This window comes from Sarcophilus harrisii, chromosome 4 (genome assembly GCF_902635505.1).
Source record: "Sarcophilus harrisii chromosome 4, mSarHar1.11, whole genome shotgun sequence".
Classification (NCBI taxonomy): domain Eukaryota; kingdom Metazoa; phylum Chordata; class Mammalia; order Dasyuromorphia; family Dasyuridae; genus Sarcophilus; species Sarcophilus harrisii.
Window position 1 is genome coordinate 269,872,469 of NC_045429.1, and position 22,539 is coordinate 269,895,007.

General features: G+C 42.8%; 1 protein-coding gene across 1 annotated transcript in view; it reads right to left on the reverse strand.

The window, feature by feature from the left end:
- PTK7 (protein tyrosine kinase 7 (inactive)) overlaps window positions 1-21,611 on the reverse strand; it is an 84,327-nt gene extending 62,716 nt beyond the window's left edge. The window contains exon 1 of the mRNA XM_031964819.1: window positions 21,322-21,611. Within this exon, the coding sequence (XP_031820679.1) occupies window positions 21,322-21,394 (73 nt within the window). The 5' untranslated portion in view covers window positions 21,395-21,611. The remainder of the gene's footprint in view (window positions 1-21,321) is intronic.
- Between the last annotated feature and the right edge of the window lie 928 nt (window positions 21,612-22,539).

The following is a 22,539-nucleotide window of genomic DNA, read 5'->3' on the forward strand; positions in this document are numbered from 1 at the left end:
CAGGCCTCTATTGTTTATAGTGGTAGTGGCTTATCTTATCATGTGCTTAAATGAAACTACCCAAAAAAGAACCTGGCTTCCACAAGGAATCATCCTAGACTAGTCCCATGTCTCCTGATATAGCAATACGGCACTCACATTTACCTACTTAGTATCATACAAACTACCCCAGTCTATAATGTTGAACTTCCAATGTTATGGGGCCAGAATAGGGAGAGCCAGAGCTCAGTTTCTGTGCAACCCAGATTCATGCTGATAAATGGGAGGAGGGGGATATTATCCCCTACCCTACCAACAGCAACTTTCTCATACTCCACTCTCTATTCTCACGGCCTACTACACTATCTACCACATGGCTGTTATAGTTGTTCAGGGGTCCTGACCCCATTTGGGGTTTTCTTGGTAAAGATACTGGAGTGATTTGCCATTTCCTTCTCCAGCTCATTTTACAGATGAGGAATTGAGGCAAACAGGACTAAGTGATTTGCCTCAGGAAGATGAGTCTTCCTGACTCTCAGCCTGTTGCTCTGTTCACTGTGTCACCTAAGCTGTCCACATCACACATCTACATAAAAGTTCAGTAGGATCCTCTCTAGATCTGAAAGGAATCCCAAAGATGATCTATGGAGCTCAATGTCCTCATTTTACAAAGAAGGAAATTAAGTCATTGGAAAGTAAAATGACTTGCCCAAGATCACAAAGGCAGGTAAGCACCAGAAAAAATGTAAACAAGTCTTCAGTAGTGAGCTAGGCTATAACAGGGCATAAAGTGCTGGGACTGGAGATAAGAAGACCCAGGTTTGACTCTTCCCCCCTTCAAGACTTGCTCTGTAATTCTGGGTAAGTCTCTCTAATTATAAATTTCTATCTCTAAAAGAATGCTAGTAGATACTTCCCAGGATTGTGAGGATCAGATGAGATAATCCACGTAAAACATTTTAAGCACTATATAAATGGGAGCTACTACGATTATTATTGAGGAAGGAGGTATAGAGGCAGATCAGAAGATACAACTGGGGTCTGCTCAGTATTTAAAGAAGTTACTCTTCTGCCCTTGCAGGTTTATTAGTGAAACCTGCTGCCAATTTATTCATAGAAACTTGTTTCAAAGGAGTGACTAGCCATGGACTACAAGTTCTGGGTATATTCAGATGGCAACAGATTAGCAAAATGCTAAGCAATATATCTTTACTTCGGCCTCCAGATACATAAGCTGAGATCTTCTAAAATTAAGGTTCAGCACTCTATCTTCTGCATCAACTTTTAAAAAAAAAGAAATCCTATTTCTTTTTCAACGAAACTCCATGTTGTTCCTAATATTCGTTATATTAGGACATAATAACTGGCCCTTCTCTCTCTCTTTTTTTTTTAAATTATAGTTTTTTATTTATAAGATATATGCATAGGTAATTTTTCAGCATTGATAGTTGCAAATCCTTTTGTTCCAACTTTTTCCCTCCTTCCCCCCACCCCTTCCCCCAGATGGCAGGTTGACCAATACATGTTAAATATGTTAAAGTATAAGTTAAATACAATATATGTGTGTACATGTCCAATATATGTATACATGTCCAAACAGTTAGTTTGCTGTATAAAAAGAGTCAGACTTTGAAATACTTCTACATGTTATCTTAATTGATTCTCACAGCAACCCTCTGGTAATTGCCATTATTATCCCTACTTTACAGAAGAGGAAACTGAGATTGAAAAAAGTTAAATGTCTTGCCCTGAGTTGCACAGCCAGTAAAAGTCGGAGGTTAAATGAGCTCAGATCTTTCTGATTCTTCTGTGTCACCTAGCTACATGAAAGCAAATTCTACAAATACAAAAGTAGGAAGAAGCGTCTGTTTCTGATAAGGTTAATACTTTCCCCAGATACCAGACACGAATAGTGTGAGGGAATGAAGGAACTTTAAGTCCCAGAACCCGCCTCTGTTCTGGGCTTTGCCATTTACTCTACTTGTATGACCCTGAACAAGTCACTGAACCTCTCTAGATAAACATGGGAAGACTTCAATGAACTGATTCAGAGAGATAAAGAGAACCAAGAGAGCAATTTATATACTAACAACATTGTAAAGATAAATATTTTTGAAAGTCTTAGGAGCTCTAATGAATGGAGAGAACCAAAAATGAAACGTGCTCTCCATCAACTGACAAAGAGCTGATGGCTGGACTCAAGATGCATGAGATGTGCATTTCTAGATCCAGACAATGTGAGAGAATTGGTTGTGCTGGGCTCAGCAGCAAAATAATATTTGTACAGAATACCAAGAACCCAAAGGAATAGTGAGTGGGGTACTTCCACAACCCTGTTGTACCATTAGGTGCCTGCACAAGGAGGTTCAAGAAGAGTCTCTTTTAATGCTAGTGCCGATAATCTCCCATTTATCTTGCTCATGTTTTGCTTCTACATTATTGTTTACAAATTGCTCATTAGCGCATAAGCTCCTCGAGAGCAGGGACTGTCTTTAGCCTCTTTTTGTATCCCCAGTGCTCAGTACAGTGTCTGGCACATAGTAGGCGTAGAAAAAAATGTTAGCAGACCTTCAGAGACTGCTGGAGAAAAGACAAAGACTTTTGAGGAGTAAAAAGACTTTGGATGAGGTTCCATAATGGATTATAAATGTGTGTTTTCTTTGGCTAGAGCACTCTGGCCAGACTCTGGGGGCTGCTGGGCAAACAGTTTTCATATTTTAGTAGCTGGCCTCTGCCCAAAGCAGTCAGAAGTTAAGCAAGCTTTGAATGGGCGAGCAGTTACAGACCCCATACTGCTGCCCTCGGAATTCTTAATGAGGTCTAAAGACAGAAAAGAAATCCTCTAGCAATCCAGTACTGAAGCCTGAAATATCAACTCACCCTCCACTACTTTAAATGAATGCAAATGATTCAGCAACAAAACATGTAGCCCCGAGTGAAAACCAGGCACATAGGATGGCTTGTCTCCCCAGCCTAGCACCCAAACCGGGCAGGGCACGGGAGGAGCTGCCCCATCTGAAGCATGGCAAGGAATGGCATGAGGCCCGCTGGGGCCCGGTCAGGCTAAGCCAGACAAATCCTGGCAAGAGTACTGAGTGCCTGGGACAGACAACTAGCAGGAAGTTCAAATCCACAGGGAATGACATCTCCCAACCCCCTCGACCCTCTCAATAGCCCAGATGGAGACCATCCGAGTTCCAGCTCTTTACAACTCTGGCTCCAGGGTGGAGAGTATCAGTGGAAAAACAAAAGGTATTGCTTTGATCTAATGAAAGGGGTTGGTCACAGGCATCTGAATGGGCGGTGGGATCTCATCCAGTCCAGTCACCACACATCCTGTATTCAACAGCAAACATCACCCAATTCCCCAAAACCACCCTCCTCCTCCTCCTTTTCCCTACAGATGCAGAGAAGGATCTACCTGAAGAGCCTAATGCATGCAGACCTAAGCCTAACTTAACTAAAAGCTAAGAAAACATACAGCATTAAAAAAAAAAATTCACACCTTGTTTGTCCCTATCAAAATTCTCCTTGGGCAGAGGGGAAAAAGCAATTTGCCAGGCACATAAGAGCAACCTTCAACTAACACATTTCCAACTTGAGGCTCAGGGGAGTTTGTTAGCTTGTCAACCTGATCAACAACTCACCATGATCCTACCAGCCAGCAATTAATTCAACTGCCACAGTTTCCACCTATGAGGATAGCAATTGGAAAGAGACCCAGTTAAGTCCTTACAAATCCCGTCCAAATTTTTCTGGCCATAGATGTAAACAAGGCATCAAAGGATGGGGGGTTGGGGTGGGGAGACCAAAGGAATGAACTAGAGCCAAACCAAGAAGTCAGCAGAACTCAAGGAATGCAATCTAGTTCCCAAGAGCCTGCTCCACAACTGCTCAGCACATAGTAGGCATTTATACAGCTCAGTAGCTGTGATCATAGTCCTCGGAGCTTCATTACCTCCTCGACACCCCCCTCCTCCACCCCCGCCACTGCCCCAGGGTGGAAAGGAACCGCTTCCCCCAGATGCAGGCATTTCACATCAAGGCTTAAGGGTTCTGCCTCAAAATAGCCCACTAAAAATGCCTTTACTAGTATATCAAAGGGTAGCAGGAAACTGGCTAGAATAGAGAGGGAGACAGACCTCTGAGGAAATCTCTGACACCTTTCTTCCCGGCAGTTAAAAGCCCTAACCTACAATACTTTATTCATCTCCCCAACATTCCCAGGGGAAAGGGAGGAGAGAAAGACCTCCCCACATTCCTACTTCACAAGCTATCAGGCCCAGGCTACCAGCCCCCCAGGGCTCGGCAGTCAGAGCTAAGTGCTTGATCTGATAATGAGTCAGAGACCTCCTCCACACCAAGGCTGGCCTGAACTGGCACACCCTTCCAGGGGAAAAGGGTAACTAACTGCAAGGCAGACATAGGTGAGGTACCCAGGAAGTAGAGGTGAACATTCAAGAGGCTTAAGAAATAGATCCATTATACTATAACATATTTAACATGTATATGACTGCTTGCCATCTAGGGGAGGGGGTGGAGGGAGGGAGGGGAAAAGTCGGAACAGAAGTGAATACAAGGGACAATGTTGTAAAAAAATTACCCAGGCATGGGTTCTGTCAATAAAAAGTTATAATTAAAAAAAAAAAAAAAAAAAGAAAGAAAGAAAGAAAGAAATGGATCCATGCTACAATCTAAGGGGAAAAAAATACCGGGGATCATCCAGATCTTGGAATCTATCCACAATGAAAAACATCTCCTTCTGAAATGCCAATATCTCAGGTCAAACAAACCAATCTCAACTAAATACAAAGCTTCTACTTCTTAGAACCTCAATGTGGACCCTGGGGAAGACAAGATAACTAACTAATGGAGAGAGACTGATTCTGGTGTCCCCAAACAGCATTTAATTATCCTCAGAACAAGATCTACATGCTGCCCCAGGGAGGAGGGCAAAAGAGACACTCTCAAAAGCTCATCTCAAGTTCACTCAACACATGGCTCAATCCAGCCTCCTCTCCTGTCCCAAGCAACCAGGACCCAACCCAGCCCTTGGCAGCCCATGAAGATCTATATTTCTAGAGCTTAGTGTGTGTTCTAGAAGTTCTAGTCTTCTTTCCACAAATAAACTGAGGAAAGAACATTTAAAAGGGAGCAGAATAAATATTTCTATGATAAATTGTGCTCAATGTGAAATTACTGTGTTTGATACTGGGAGGGAAAGAAAGTTTAGGTCCCTGATTTCAATGTAACCCAGGCTAGTAGGCAATGACATGAACAGTATTCATTATACAACACACACAATGAAAGGCAAGAGATGAGGTCAGATGGCCACAGAGACAGGAAAACTAGCTTCAGATTTAGTCTCTGACATATACAAGTTACTTAATTCTCAATACTCTGGATAACTTTCAAGACAAAAAATTGCACGAGAAAGTGCTAATAGAGGAAGGGTCCTCACTGGAGAGCTCCAATAAAATCACAGATCCAGTCTTTTTTGTTGTTGTTGTTGTTGTTTTGTTTTTTAATTTTTATTATTTAATAGCCTTTTATTTACAGGTTATATGTATGGGTAACTTTACAGCATTGACAATTGCCAAATCTCTTGTTCCAATTTTTCCCCTCTTTCCCCCACTCTCTCCCCCAGATGGCAAGATGACCAGTAGATGTTAAATATATTAAAATATAAATTAGATACACAATAAGTATACATGACCAAACCGTTATTTTGCTGTACAAAAAGAATCAGACAGATCCAGTCTTTATAGGAATAAATAATCTGGGGGAGAAGATGAAGGAAGGCTTCCTGGAGGAGGAGACATTTGAATCCGGCTTTACGGGATGGGTAGGAATTCAAATGGTGAAAAGAGTTGAGGAAAAGTCAAGAGTGGGAAGTCCCAGAGTTCTCTTTGGAGATCAGAAGTACCTCTGTGTTGACTAGAATGTAACCATTGTGAAAGGAAGTGATATTTGCTCTGTAATTGCTACAGTGAAAAGTTTTTATTTAAATTATTAATTCTCAAAGATGAAAAATGGTAGATATTAATTAATATGAGGATTATGGTGTTTATCTGAGTCTATTTGGGAGGGGAGCAGGGAGTGGAAGGAGAAACAACTATGGAAACCTGTGTGAGTCTGGGCAAATTATTTAACCTCTCCATTCTATCTCCTCATCTGTAAATGAGAAGGAGTTTAGATTAGATGGCCTAAAGTTCTTTCCAGCTAGAAGCTTTTGACGCTTAACTGTAGTTCAAAACTGTTCCAGTTTGTTTGCTCCCACTGAAAGACAGCACACTTGACTGATCCTAAATAAGAGGCTCATACTTCAGCTATAACTTCAAAAATATCCCTTTTAAAAATCAAAATGGGAAGAAACAGAAAATGGGCACCCAAACTTCTTCCTCCCAGTCCTAAACCTCTAAAGACTAAGAAAGGGACTAGCATCAATTGATTCTAAATCCAGGGTCATAAAATACATTTAATGGTCATTACTGGTCCTGGGAAGAGGCGGACACACGGGAAACCGGATACCTTAGGCTGCTTGCCTGCTATGGGGGAAGAAGCCCCCCCTCCCCAAGTCCCAGCCTTCCAGGGGCCAGCCCTATCCCAATCCTTTTGTCCTCCAGAAGGGGCTCCTTCCTGGGGGTTAGGAGGCTGTAATTATTTTTATGGCATCACCCACCTCACAACAACCTTCCACCGGAGACCTGGCTGAGATCTCTCCCTGTCTCTCCGGCCCACCTAGCCATAAACCCTCCCTTCTCTAGACCTGATGGGGTCTCTCACAAATACCTGTGACTACCATAAACGCCCATAAACAGCCCCTGTTTATAGCTCAGCCTGCCTGCTGCTAAATGAGGGCATTTGTTTCAAATTTGCAAATATCGAAAGAAGTAGAAACCCAAGTCCAACCCTAAAATGAAATGTTCTGCATTCCAGCTCTGCTCCTTCCAACACAGCCAGGGGCCTCCACTGTTTACTCACTGGTTGCACTATCAGGAGAGGTATTTCCCTATTCCCTAAGGAGACTGTTTTGATGTGGAACTGGAGCGGGAAAAGAGGTGAAAGCAACCCAGACTCATGGGGAGACAGACATAAGTAACCCAAGATTTACTCTCCCGCTTGGCTAAACTCCTTTCCCCTCCCCCCCCCATTTCCTGGGCCACCCCCACCCCTTTCCTCCCAGACAGGCTTCTGGAGCTTGTCAAACAAGGTCCTATGCTGAAGTCCCAAGTAGAGACTCGTCCTGGGCGCAGCCCCAGAGATACAACAGAGATCCACTTAGCAGCCTCCTCAGTGGCTCGGAAAATATTCTAAAAAGAAATCTTCCAAGCCCGTTGGTCAATAAAGGTAAGGAAGCAATTAGCGGAGAAGTGCCGAAGCAGACAGGGCGGAATCATCTTTCCCCACAGGACCTCCAGGGCTGTAAAAAGACAACAGAAATACACAGAGAGATTCCCACCCACCCGTCCCAAACTGACACCTACGAAACAAAGCAACTCAAGGAAAGGGGACCGGAAGAAAAAAAGTGAAGTTTTCAATCAACTGGGAGGGAATGACTGGAGAAACTCCTTCCCGGAGGTGTGTGCTAGTGTTTATTAAATAAGAGCCTTTTGTTTTAAGAAGGAATTTAGGAAAGGAAAAAAAAAACCTCTTCCAAGCCCCCAGGGTTGTTCCAGAGCCCCAGCATCCCTCTCTCCAGAGGAGTGCCGCTCCCCGTCCCCATCACCGTGTGTGTGTATGTGTGTTTTGAGTGTGTGTGTGTGTGGGGGGGGGGGGGAGGCACTCACATCAGAGGCTTGCAAAACTGCTTAGAAGTTTGACATTTTTTAAATTGGTCATTTGAACAATTTGGTTTAACCTGTTAAATTAGCAAGACAGATCCATCGATTTGCTCTTAGTAGCTGACCATAGGGCTACTTCTTATTTCCTTTTTCATTTTTAGGGTTGCTAGACTGGTGGATGGGTGGGTGGCTGGTTCTATTGGCAGCTGCTGAAAAGAACCTCGAATCCCAAAGTGGGGCACAAAGACCTCATTATCCTGGCTACACCACCTGTCTAGGGTTCCCATGAAGCCTTAGCAAGTGCCACCCAGCCCCCCTCAACCTACTTTTAGACCTAGAGTTCTTAACCTGGGGTACACAGGTTACTTCAATAAATTCCAGGGATCCATGAACTTGGGTGGGAAAAGAATTCAAATTATCACTAATCTCTCTGAAATTCAGCATTCCCTTTAATTATGATTTTTTAAAAATTTCTAAAGACACAGAGGTTTCATCTGACTGCCCAAAATGGGATAGCCACACACAAAAAAGGGGAGGAACCTGGCCTAGACAAATGAGCTTACTTCTATACAGGACAAGGCTCCTTCTTTGAAGGGGCAAAGATTCCTTTCACAAGAACTGCCTACCATAGGGCCTGACTGACAGGAATTATTTATTCCCTGTGACAGAATCCACAAATTATCACCTCTCCCTGAACAACTCCTCCAACCATGCTCTGGGTACCCTGGCCCCTAGATGCTCTGTTCAAAGGCAAGAACATGAGGTTGGTGCTTTCTTCAATCAGACTCTGTGTCACAAAAGAACCATCCTAGAATGGAGTCAGGATACTGGATATAACAGGTGCTTAATAAATGTTTATGGAGTTTAATTGGTTTCGACAATATAAATCACTGTAAACAATCCATCAACAGTATGGCCAAACTATGATGAACTAATGAGCAAGGACAATCTGAATATTCTAGAATGGTGGGTGGGAGAGGTGTGAAATTTTAAAGCAGAAAGGAGGCTAGAGATTCTCTAGTCCAAACATCTTGTTTTACAAATGAGAAAAGTGATTTACCCACGATCACCCAGCAAAGCTAAGATTTCCATACCAGACACCAATCCTCCCTTAGAAGGGGCAAAGATTTCTTCAACCTACCTCCTGAGTCACCAAAGTGGATAAAATCTTTGTATGGCACACAATAGATTTAAATGGAAGATATATTGTATAAAAGAACATTCTCAAACTTAAAAAAAAAAAAAAAGGTCTGAGAATACTTGGGAATAAAAACAAGTAAATAAGGGTGAGTATGTGTTCATATACAGTATATATTACATATCAATGAAAGACATTATATTTACATAGAAATGGCATTAAGCAAAGAAAGTATTACAGCAAATTGTGCTTATTCAGGGAAGACTTTCTAGAGGCCATGAATTTTGAATTAAGTTTGACAAGAGGGACATGTAGAGCATGAGGAAGAATGAGAAAGAATTTAGTAAAAAGGTTCCCCCCGCCCATGTCCCCACTTCTTCAATTTAGCAGGATGATATATTTGAGAAAGTTTTAAACTTGGGAATTAGAAGAACTCAGCTCCAGTTCTGTTTTTTGACCCTTGGTTTCCTCACCTACTACTTACCTGACAGTTGTTAAAGAGCAAAAACTTTGGAAAACAAAGAACTTAGTTGCCTACAAATCCCAGCATGCTGTACTGGCTTGGAATGTGGAAGAACACAGCAAGCAGGAACCTGTAGTCACCCATGACCTTCCACATGCACTGTTCTAAGGCCAAGAGCTCCATTTTCAGAGAAAACTGTTGATCTTTGGATCTTTTTAGATCTAGGCTAAGTGAATCATAGCTCTTAAGAACTCACTGAGTTTTCAGGTGGAGCTCTGCTTCTTCCATGGAGGATGGGCAAAATTCACTTTTGGATAACTTAAATCTCCAGGCCCAAACTCCTCAAGTTAGAAAGGACTTCAGAAATCCACCTGATCTTTCCTCTCCCCTGGAGCTCTGAGAACTTCACCTAAACAACTCTAGAAAGATGGATGCATCCTTCAAACTCTGTCTTTCCTTTCTGCCACCAAGATTCCACAGATTACTATGGTAACATGTGCCAGGCTCCAGTTCTTTAACAGAAGGTAGCTAGGTGGCAAAGTTGATAGAGCACTGGGTCTGGAGTAAGGAAGATGAGTTCAAATTTAGCTTCAGACTCTAGTTGTGTGACCCTGGTTAAGTCACTTAACCCTGATTGCCTCAGTTTTCCCATTTATAAAATGAGCTGGAGAAGGAAGAGGCAAACCACTCTAGTAGCTGCCAAAAAAACCCCAAATGGGATCACAAAGAGTTGTGACAGACAACAAAACAACACTATGTGCTCATTTATTCTCTCTGTAGCTCTGGACATTCTATGGGCCTAAAAGGATAAATAATCCCTTCCCTGGTCTTTCCTTTAAACTTCCCCTTATTTTATTTACTTTGCTACTGCACTTCGGGAAGCTTTACCACATCCACACCACCATCTTAGCCAAGTCCCAGGTAGAAACCTTACCAGTGCCTTATCATTAGGGAATGAGAATTAATTTTGTAGATCTGAAAGCCCTCACCAAAATCAATGGAAGAGAAGAAAGCCGAAGGGATTCAGGAAAGACAAGGCTTTGCCCTGATCATAGAACACAGACTCTCCTAGTAGGACCTTAGTTGGCCTTCTAAACAGAGAAGGTAACACAGGTCTCAAGAGGGGGGCAACTTCCCCCTACTCACACAATGACTTCGTTACAGAACATGGGTTTCCTAACTCTCAGTGTTTTCCTGCCATAAGACGAGTAGTTGTGTGCTCAGTGCTATAAAACATGCAGGAAACTTCAAAAGACTTGGCACAGTCTCTGAGGACCTGAAGGAGAGAATGCACCCAGGTTTTTCTTTCTTAATTCTGTCCCTGTGTTGGTCCAAATCAGAGAGATACACTAGTTTCAGTTCAGGATTTGGGAGACCCCCTTTATGGAAAGAGAACACAGGCAAACATACCTAAAGTTTCTTAAGGAAATGTGATCCAAAGTCTAGGATGCTTCCTTTTTTTACTTCAGTCGAGTTTAACATAATAAACAGGACTGTCCCCATCAATCATAAAATACTAAACTGGTTACAGTGAAGTGAGGGAAAAAATGACAATAGAAAACACTTTTCTGGTTCAGAACTCCTACTCCAGAGCCCCAGGAAAGGAGAGCAAATTGTGTGCTGCACCCACTTAAATAACATACCTTTATCTCTATACCTAGGTGCTGTATCCCTCATCCCTATTTACTGTGCTAGGATCTAGCTTGCCACCAACAGAGTCAGAAAAGACCTGTGTTCCTTGTAGAGGGTTGAAAGGGCTCCTAGTTCCAAGGTAGACTATTTACCAAGTGTAATGGAAGTCTCCTCCCTTTCCAGAGCAGACAATCGTATCTTACCTGAATCTCCCTTTGATTTTTATCTTGGGAGAGGCTGGGGGTGAGGGAGTGAGAAGGGGAGGGTACCAAGAGCTGTGGGTCATTCAGTAAATCAGTACTGAACTACGTGTTGTCCTTCCTGAGAAATCTGCATCCAGGATGAAGGAGGGGAAGCTCTAGCCAGGAAATGCAGAGTGGCTGTGTTTGGAAAAGTCCCAAATTTATGAGCCGCTGATGAAATACCAGGATCCATTTACAAAGAAACTTTGCAAAAATCTGTGCATTAGAATGAGGTAAACTATTTAAGAAGCTGCCAGTCAAAGGGGCTTTGTTGAGTCCTCTCCTGTAGAGATAAAAGAATAAAGACAAGGGAAATCTTTAAAAGATTAAGGGGTCCCAGGTAGTGCCCATGGTGAAACACGAGTGTCAGAAGATACAAAAGTGACTAAATCTGTATTTTTCTGTGTCCTCCTTATTTAATAGGGAAGAGGTACTTTTCTGGAATCACCACATTATCACAATGAAGTAATGAGAGGCACCATCAAATTGAACATGAAATATACCTGATATTACCTAAAATTTGACTTACACTTCACTGGGTACACTTATGGGCAATTCCAAGTCCCACTCTCTTCATGAAATCTTCTCAGAAATCACCCCAATCTCTTCCCCTTCCTAATTTTCACTCCCACATTTATCTTTACAACACATTTTGGAACATAATTATATTTAATTTAGCACTTTACTATATTAGTGTAGGATATCTAGCTAGGATAGATAGTGTGTGTGTGTATTTATATCTTATCCATACATTACTTATCCTATAGGATAAACTTGATTCCATTTACCTTTTAAAGATACCCTATGTAATCTGACCTCAGGTTCACTGGATGTTATTCCCCCTCTTATACTCTGAAATTCAATGAAACTGGCATTTTCTCTGTTTCTCACTAGACATTCCATCTCTCCTTCTTTGCTGTCCTCCAAGGCCACCTTCCTCACATCCACTTCATCTTACCTCCCTCTTCCCTTAAAATACAACTCATGAACCATCTTCTGCCCCTACAAGCGCTAGTGACCTTACTCCCAAACTAACTTGTATTTAATTACTTTGTGTTTGTGTGTACAAATAAATTCTATATTAATGCTGCACATTTTTATATTTGCGCATTGTCTCTCTAGGGCAGTTAAGTGGGAAAGTGATAGAGTGAGGGACCTAAAATCAGGAAGACCTGAGTTCAGATCATGATTTAGACACTGGCTATGTGACCCTGGGCAAGTTGATTAACCATATTTGCCTAAGTTTCCTCAAATGCAAAGTGCTGAAAAAGAAAATGGCAAGCTATTTCAGTATCTTTGCCAAAAAAAATTCCAAATGGGGTCACAAAAATTTAAACACAACCAAAATGATTGAACAGCAACAAAAACTGTCTCTCAGTTTAGAATGAGAGTAGGACCTATTTCATTCTTTGTAATATGTGATGTGAATACCAGATAGTTTTATTCTTTGTACTTGTGTCAGCAATATTTAGCACAGTCATAAATATTGATTACTTTACAACAATGAGCTAAATGTCCTTCCAGAGTTCCTTTTCCATTTGTATCTGTATCTTTCTTGTTTCCCCATCTAAAGAAATATTAAGGAATCATATATTTTTGAACCTGACTCAACCATCCTGTGCTCTCCCCAAGACCTGTCTTTTCCCCAACACAACACTTAGCATAATGCTAGGCAAATAGCAGGTGTTCAATAACTAATTCGAATCCTAAAATGGTAGAACTAAAAAAGGGCCTTAGGAATAGTTTAACCCCTCCATTTCACAAGGAAAGAAACCGAGGTCCAGAAAGGTCTTACAAAGATAGAAAGCAGCAAACTCTTGATTTTTAACTTTAACTTGATTAATTTAACTTAATTAATTCAAATGAACCCAAAATGCTCTTATCATGAATCTTGTCCTGCACCATGGGAATATTCCAATTTTAGAGGTGAAAAAAACCGAGGCCCAGAGAGTACGGTTTGCAAAAGTTCCATAATGAGACCGTGACAAAAGCAGAGATAGACCCCTGCTCTTGACTTCCAAGTTAGGGCTCCCTTCCATTCTATTATCAGTGGGAAGGTCCCTGAATAAGGAGGCAAAGCATCTAGATTTAAATCCTTGCTCTGACACTTCCTACTTTTGGTGACTCTAAACAAGTTAAGGCTTTCCAGCTCTAAACATCTCCATTTGGAAAATGAAAAAGTTGGATTAGATGATCTCTGAAGTGCCAACTGCCTCTAAATCTATAATTATGACCTCTCTTCATTTAGCATTCAGCTTAGAGTTCAAAATTTCTGGGCAAAGCAGTGTGATTTCCTGGGAGTATTGGAAGATCTTAAGACAGCATTTCTTTCTGAGCCTCAGTTTCCTTCTATGTAAAATCTGGGCCCTGGACTGGGAGACCCCTAAGCTCCAGCTCTTAACCGATCCATGCGCTAAAGAATAACTATGACTACTGGCATAAAATGTTGGCCTCCTTCCCTGACACAATGGCAAGCCCAGACTAGGGGCTGGGCAGGAGAAAAGGTAATCACGTAATGAAGCCAAATTGCTATTTAGAGTTGAAAAAGACTTCAGAGGTCATTGAGAACAATCCCCTTCATTTTTTCAGATGAAGAAATTGAGGTTCAGAAGATTAAGTTGAGTTGTTCAACCTGTTTAACAAATAAGATTCACAATCTTTTATCATTTACCCAGTTTTCAGCACAGCTGATAAATTCATGTATCAGATCTTATAGTTCAAAGGCAATGTTGGGAGGAAGCTAGGTGGTGTTAGAGCCTGAAGTCTGGAGGACCCGAGTTCAAATCCAGACTCAAAACACTTATTAGTTGTGTAACACAAGTCCTAGGAAGATGTGGGACAGCCTACCTCAAATAAGGAAGCCCTGGATTTCAACCTTATCTCAGACACTTGTTAGATGACCTGAACAAATCACTTACTCTTCATTTGTTTCTAAGAAAAAGGATACAGGACTCTGCTCAGTTCTTTCAAAAAAAAAAATCAAGTTTCATAGATTCTCTTCCTCCAGTCATTTGATAAATAAATGGCTATTGGATGCAGAGCATTGTGCCAGGCACTAGGGAAGATGCAAAACTGAGATATCAGCTCTGTGAGGGGTTTCCAGTCTAGAAGGAAAATAAACCACAGTCACTGAAAACTCTAATGTACAATATTACCTGATAAAGACATTAGAGAAACAACAAAGTGCTATGTGAGGCTTCTTAAATTATCCACAGAATTAATCCAGAGGGGGAAACAGGCACTTGGCAATTCAATGACTCTGATTCCAAAAGAGCTGCCAGGTCCAAGTTCATTAGCCCTGGGAGCCAAGTTGCCTCCTGGCTACATGCACTGATTCTTGACAGCATGACCGAGAAATGTCTTAAATATGGAGAAGAAAAGAGGGCGGAAAAAGTGACATGCTGCACAAGGCTTCCTAAAACCACTGATTAGCTGTACTGTGGAGGCTCCACCAGAGTGCCATAGGGCTGGAGCTGGCATGAGTGGAATAGAGTGAACTCAGCAGCCCCAAGATAGGAATCGAGCCCAGCTACACTGAGGGCACTTTCACCAGAGCTGGATAAATGGAAGCTGGATGGTGGGGGGACACGAAGGGGAGGGCAACAGTACTAAAAAGAATACATGGGAGAAAGATCAAGCCCAGCAGGTAATGAATAAGACTTGAGTAGTTAACCACAGCAACACTGGACCCAAGCCTCTAACCAGAACTGCCTGGTTCTCTTAATTCAGAAATAGAGCAACAAGGGGACATAGCTGAAAAGACACATGTAACTGAGGTTAGAGGAAAAAGGCCAGAAGGGCAGGCAGGCAAGGCAAGCTAAGGACACACAACCTTGTGTATAACACTTTCTTCCATGGAGCTGGCTTGTCAAGTTACTCATAATTTACACATTAGAAGTTGAGAGCAGTAATTCCTCAAATCCAAAAGATGAAGCAAGAAATGATTTAGACCTTGGAAGCTATTAAGCTCAAAATCCTCCTTTTAAAAATGGGAATAGTGAGGTAAATCATTTCAGCATCACTCACTGATGGGAACACAGCATAAAATTTAGACATAAAGGATTTCCATTTTCACAGATGGAAAAACTGAGTCCCTGAGAGGGAATGAATCAACTTCTTTCTCTCTTTCTATCTCTCTCTCCCCCCTTCCTCACTCCCTCCCTTTTTTCTTCTCTCTACTCTTCCCCCCAGAGTCAAAATGATCAGATCACCACACCATGGCAAAACCCAGTTAAAAAAAACTGGAGGTAATAGATGTGTTCTTTCAAAGTTGCTTAATGAATCCAATTTCTACTTAATTAATGCAATTTCCTCACTGAGTGGCAAGTTATTAAAATTAGAATTGTGTTCCTCTGGGTAAAGATTTGGCCCTGAGAATTTTTTTTAAAATGTACTTAGGAATGCTGCAAACATTCTAAAAATTATATAAACAATAAACATGATTATTTCCCAATAACAATAAGATTAATAAACAAATGAATGATAATATAAGAATGCAGATCATCTAAGGTCATTTTTTTATCTTCAGTAACCAGATTTAAAGACATAAATGAGAACTCCTTAAGTAGAGGAAACACAAGGGTATCAAAATCACTTCTTTCCTCCTTTCTTTTCCATAAGTCTATAATAGACTTTATTATATATTATTCTTTCTCAGTACTTAGTCCCTGTGTATCAGTGCTATAATGGAAGTTATTGGACTTTAAGAATAGGCTGATCAGGGGCAGTTAGGTGCCACAATGGTTACAGCACTAGCCCTGAAGTCAGGAGGACCTGAGTTCAAATCTGGTTTTAGACACTTAACACTTCCTAGCTTATGATCCTGGGCAAGTCACTTAGCCCCAGTTGCCTCAGCAAAAAATAAATAAATAAATAAAGAGGTCTATCTGAGCTAAAGATCATTTATAAGAGTTTATACAAAAATGTAGCTGAGGCAGTGACAGCAACACCAAATGAAATGGAAGTAGAATTCAAATTTTTGTTCAGTCGTGTTCAACTCTTCACAACCCCACTTGGGGTTTTGTTGGCAAAAATACTAGAGCAGTTGCCTTTTTCCTTTTCCATCTCATTTTATAGATTAGGAAATAGACAAATAAGGTTAAGTGACTTCCCCAGGATCACACAGCTAGTAAGAATCTAAAGTTGGATTTGAACTGACATAAGTTCTTCTGACTCAGTTTTTCTGATAAGTTTTTCTGACTCCAGGGTTATACCACCTTGTGGCTCTACTATACAAATAGGGGGTGCCTGTGTACTGGAGGCACACAACAATGACAACCTGGAAACTCCATTTCTTAGGTCCAGTCTCAAAGTAACATATATCATATCAGATCCCTAAATTATAAGTGCTATAACAGTAAATTATCAATACTCTTTAAGTTTCAATAGAAAAACAATATGGTACCAAGTAGCAAAAGCCCCAAGCTAGGAGTCAGGAAACATGGTTCTAGTCCTCACTTGGCTATAAACTAATTCTCTGACTGTTCACCAAGTCCAGAGTACCATTCCAGGCTTCAGTCTTGTCTTGTAAAAGGAAAGCACTGCACTAAATAGTCCCTTCCAATTCTGACAATCTATGAAAAGAAGATGAAGTACTGTACCAGAGATGATGGAAATCTTGGAATCAGGATGACCTGAATTAAAGCCCAGACTTTTGATATATATTGGTATGTGGCCTTTGTCATGATATTTAACTGCTCAGTGTCTCGGGCTATTTCCTGATATTATAAATTGCAGAAAGGTTGATATCAGCAGTGGTAAGAGAGTTTTCTCAACAAGAGTTTCCTAAACTAAAAGAATCACAATCTGGGTCCTAAAATTAAAAAAATTAAAATTAGTACAGTATGATATAAGTATCTTCAAGTATAGTATTAGTATTATATAGTAGACATAAATTAGTAAAGTATAATACAGTCTTAGTCTTCTATAAGCATATTATAGTATTAGTCTGATAAAAGCATTCAGTATAGTATAGTGAATATATATATATATGTGATAGATAGATCACTGGGCCTAGAATCAGAAAGACTTAATTTCAAATCCAACTTCAGATATTTAATAGCTGTGTGACTCTAGGCAAGTCACTTAATTCCTATTTGCCTGGAGAAAGAAATGGCAAATAACTCCATTATCTTTACCAAGAAAATTTCATGCACTGTATGGTCCACAGGATCAAGAAGAAGAGTCACCACTGAACAACAACAAAACATAGTCAAGTATGGTAGAAGTAGTATAAAATCTAAATGACACTCTCAGTTCTGCTATTCACCTGTGTGTGACTTTCTTAGACTCCCTGGATCCCACCCAATTTTCAATAATTTGTAAAAGGAGAAGATGGGTAGATAATCTTTAAATTTTCTTTCATGATCCTACAGATGATCCTAGACATCTATCCCAACTCCACCAATATAAAGAGCAGGAAACTTTGAAAGGAGAGGTGACTTTCCCAAGATTATCTACGTTATGAATGGCAAAACCAGAAATCCAGTTTAAGTATAGTGACTCCCAAGTCTAGTGCTTTTTTCCATTCCTTCAAAGCAGCAAAAGCCCCAAAGCCTCAATGGGTACCAGAATACATACTGGCACTACGAAAGAGGGGCCCAAATAGCAAAGCATGTTTATTTCTTTCATAAGACAGAGAGCAGGGTAGCCCAAGTCCTGAGATTTTGAGACAGTATACAAATGACCCAACCACTTGCCAGAAAAGGGAACCTGTGGCCTAAGAATCAAAGAGAAAGAAAAGATATACTTATTTCTGCCTACTTCTGAACTCTTTGCCTCTGATCATTGAGGAGGTGCAAGGAATAGAATGCTGATCTCAGAGTCAGGAAGACTAACTCTGGACACTTAATCTCTTTATCTCAAATTCCTTGAGCCTAAAATGAGAATAATAACATCACCTATCTTCCAGGGTTGTTGTGAGGATCAAATGAAATAAAAACACAATGCTTGGCACATTGTAAGCACTATACAAATGCCAAATATTATTATTATTATTATTATTATTATTATCGGGCAGTCAAAATATCCATTTATTTAACAAATATTTACAACTAATCACATGCCTAGCACTATAGGAACTATAGGAAAAAACTATAAAAAACCCTTGCCCTCCAGAAACTTCCATTTTAGTAAGGGAAAAAACATGTCTACAAATAACTATAATATTTTGTAGTAAGTGATAAAAGCTATATGAATGTTAAGTAGGAATGTGTCCTGTAGGAATTCAGTGGACTGAGATATCTTCTTTTGCTGGAGGGATCATATAAGATGGGAAGATTTGAAATTGGAGGATTTTAGTAGATAGAAAAGAGACATCTATACAATCATATCATATTAGAATAAAAGGAACCCAGAAGTCATCTAGTTCAATGTCCTCATTTTTCAATGAAAGGCTATGTTTGAAAGTATGTTCACATTCAGAAAGCTGAGCAGTGCATTTTGGCTTATATAGGGAATAGTGAGGAATGCTTAAAGGGTATGGATGAGAAGGTAAATTTTAATCAGACTGCAGAGGACTTAAATGTTAAAAGAAAAATCCTAAAGGTAGTGGGGAGTCGTTGAAGATTTTAGAATATGGAAGTAACATGATAAAAAGCAGTATTTTAGCAAAACTGATTTGTCCATCTGGTACAGAAAGAGTTAGAGAGTTGACCCTCCACATCTCTTTACCCCTCCTCAATTTCTCAGAACACCTATTCACAGGGTTTCCTAGAGCTGCCTGAATATGGTCATAAAGTAATACCCAATCAGGCCCAGAACAGAGTGTCATTTCATGTGTGCCCCCACCTCCCAAAGAAGAAAGGGCCTTGGAGAGTAAATGGCAGAGCAACTAAGAAGCCAAATTGATCAGTTCAGGAACTTTAGTTTCCAAAAGAGAAAACGCTCTTCTCTTCTACCATATTTATCACAACAAAGATCTCAAAGTTTGGAAAGTTACTGGGTCATTTACTTCATAATTACTTAAACTTCAAAACATCCTAATCCACAACAAGCCCAGCTGTCTGGGCCCCTCTTCTTCTGGGCCTATTAATACTCTGGGGTCTCTCCATGCAAAAGTCTTGTTAATTAATTACATAATTAAACAATGAGATGGAAAATTCTACTGTGAACTATAAAAAAAAAAATCACTGCCCCCTGAAGTCATACTGTCCGGGGGGTGTGTAGAGCCCGGATTTCACTTAAAGACAGCAGGCGCCATGGCCACGGCCATGGGCTATGATTGTTTACAGCACATGGACAGGTTCCACACCAGGGCCCATTTGGTGGAGTTGATTTAAGGCTCTCATTAAAATGTTTCTTTGTTGAACACAAGGCAGCTTCCCCTTCACACACACCCCAGGATATTCCAGACCTCATGTCCCATTCCTCGAGCTCCCTCTTGGTTCCCCCCAATCCCTCCCCCACCACCACACACTAACGTCACAGGATTAACATCTGAGGAGTTGGTCTTCTCCTCACCGAAGGAATTTAGCATTTGCTGTACATGGGCACTGAGGCTCCAGTTCCACAAGAATACCCACCCCTAGAACTTCTAGAACACTCCCTTTAAGTTCCCAACAATAAGATGTAAGGAACTATCACAGCAAACCTAAATACTAAAAGACAAAGAACCCAGAAGACAAGTCTTTTCACATATGATTAGAGGACTCCTCAATTGCAGCAGCAACTACCACCAAACTTCCTTTCAGAACAGATGTGGATCTAACCACCATATGTTATAACGAATCTGCCAATCACATTCTTTCCTTCAGGGGTCTAAGGCATCACCAGAAGTATCTCAGGGCTCCTTTACCTTTATGTGCAAACACTTGGCCCTCCTAGGCTTTCACCAAGCCCTATGACCTGGGGCACAAAAAGTGAAGATAACAAATTCACCACCTCTTAAACATCTCTTACCTCCCCCCCTTCCCCCCCCCCCATTAAAAACACTAAACAGGTGTCATAAAATATGACTGGGTCAAATACGAAGGATAAGCAGAAAACCCAAGAATATGGCCAGAAATTTCATCTCACTGGGAGCACAAGGTCTCTGGTAGCAGCTGTTATTATGGGTCAAGGAGGCCAACTATCTCAATGCTGGCTCCAGAATCCTCTGCTTCTACTGAACCAGCAATTTAGGTGTGAGCAAGCCAACAATTAAGGATGTCCACAAGTTTGGGAGACAAATCGGGGAGAGTAAATTCGGAACAGCGTTAAAAATTATAGAACACCAAAAGATATAGCTCACACACATATACGCCTCTCGAACTAAAGTGGCTGGCCCCTCTAAGCAGAAAAAGAATAAACTTTTCAGCTTGTGTCTTTTAACGCAAGGATAGATAAAGAGAGGGAGAAGGGCCAGCAGGCACGAACTTTTTCTGCTTTGGCCTCCATCATCCAAAGCATAATGGAGATCGGAGAAGGGGGTCAAATCCCCAGTGGAGTAGCCCTCACTATCCACTTCTTCTCGGGCCAACCATGCCCGATTTTGGCAGGGGCCACCGTAACTCCTTAGTGCCAGCGGCACTCTGTATGTAGCCCGTACCTACCCGGCCTGAGCAGCTCCTCTAGGAGCCGGGCAGGGAGCTCACTGCCCCGGATGAGGGTTCGAAAGGGAAGAAGCCCCCAATCGAAGTCCTCAGCACTCCCCAAGATCCCTTCTGCTCAGCAGAAGGAAGGAGGAGGGAGTCGGGCCGGCTTAACAAAGGTCCATCCGCGTTAGGGCGGAGGAATGGATGGATAGAAGGATGGCCGGTTGCGTGGAAGCCCTAGCGCCCCCCGGGCGCATCCCACCTCCCCAAAGAAAGGGCTCCGCCCGGAGCCGGGCACGACCCCGCCCCGCCAGGCAGCCGGCCCCCAGCGAGTAGGGCTCTGCGGCTCTCCTCACTTGGGCCCCCGGAGGCCGGCAGCCCGCCGCGGGGGCAGGAGGAGGGGCGCCCAGGCCAGGTTTCTCCGGCCAGGTAAGGCGGAGCCGTCCCGGCTAGGGCACGGAGAGGCCGCTTCCCAGGTGGGCTGCCGGCGCTCTCGCCCGGGCGCCGGCTCCGCTCCGCGCTGCGCACCGCGCGCTGTCCTCCACAGGGGCTTCGCTGCCTCAGTACTCACCACTCAGCAGCAGGAGAAAGCCGAGAAGCGGCGGCCGGCGAGGGCTACCCGGGGTCCCCCGCTCCGCTTCCATCGCGGCCGGCTCTAGAGAGGAGGACGAGAAAGGAAGAAAAGGAGCGGGGAGCGGCTCCGCCGAGCGCGCGGGACGCGAGGGCGCTGCTGCTGGGAGCCGGGGCCGGGCCGCCGCTGCCGCTGCTGCTCCCGCTGCAGCCCGAGCAGTGCCGAGAGCCACCGAGTCGAGCCCTCGAGCCCGCGCGCCCAGTCCCCAGAGCAGCCCGCAGCCGCGCGCCGCCGCCGCCAAGGGAAGCCCCGCCCCTCGACGCCCCCTCAGAACCCCTTCCCGGCGGCGCGCACCGCCCCCCTCAGCCCCGCCCCTTCAGGATACCCCTCGCCCGGGCGGCTCGCGGAGCCCCGCCTTCTTAGAGCGCTCCGCCTCCCAGAAGCCCACTCCCACCCCCAACCCCCGCTCAGCCTCAGTTGGGAGCCCCGCCCCTCCGTCTCCCCCACTTAAGCCTCCTTTTGGAGCCCCGCCCTCTCGGGCACCCCGCTCGGTGTCGGCCTGGCATCCCTCTTCTCAGTCGAAGTGCGGAGCCTGGCTCCCTTAGAACCTCCTCAGCCTCAGCCTCAGCCTCAGGCTTTCATAAATTGGGCAGGATCCGGGGAAGATCTGATAGAGATAAAGGGCAATGGAAGGGGGAGGGAGGAGAATGGAAAAGGTATAGAAAAGACGGGAGGGGAGGAAAAAAAGAGGAGAGGATAGGAAACACGGATAATGGGGAGTAGGGAGAAGTTGAAGGTGATGTGGAGAATGGTGTGAGGAAATAGGGGCCATTATAAGAAAGGAAAGGGAGGAAAAAGAATTGGAAAGAGACCTTGGGGGAATAGGAGGAAAAGAGGTAGTGAGATGAAACTGTATGAGGAAGTGCGGTAGGGAGAACAGGGGATAGTGTGAGAAGAAAGAACACCTAAGTAGGATAGGGGACATTTGGGGAAGAGACATGTGAGAGATGGGAGGAGACGAAAGTGAGGGGCATTGTTTATGAGAACTGGCCGGAGGAAACCCTAGGAATTGTGTATTGTCATATGGGTTAGGTGTGGGGCTCCCCTCAAAAACTATACAAATGGGCATCTGGAGAAAAAAAATCTCAAAAAAAGATTGGGTGATTTAAGACCAGTCGTTTAGTGCAAGGAGCGGTTCCCTTCCCTTTCCCCTCCCCC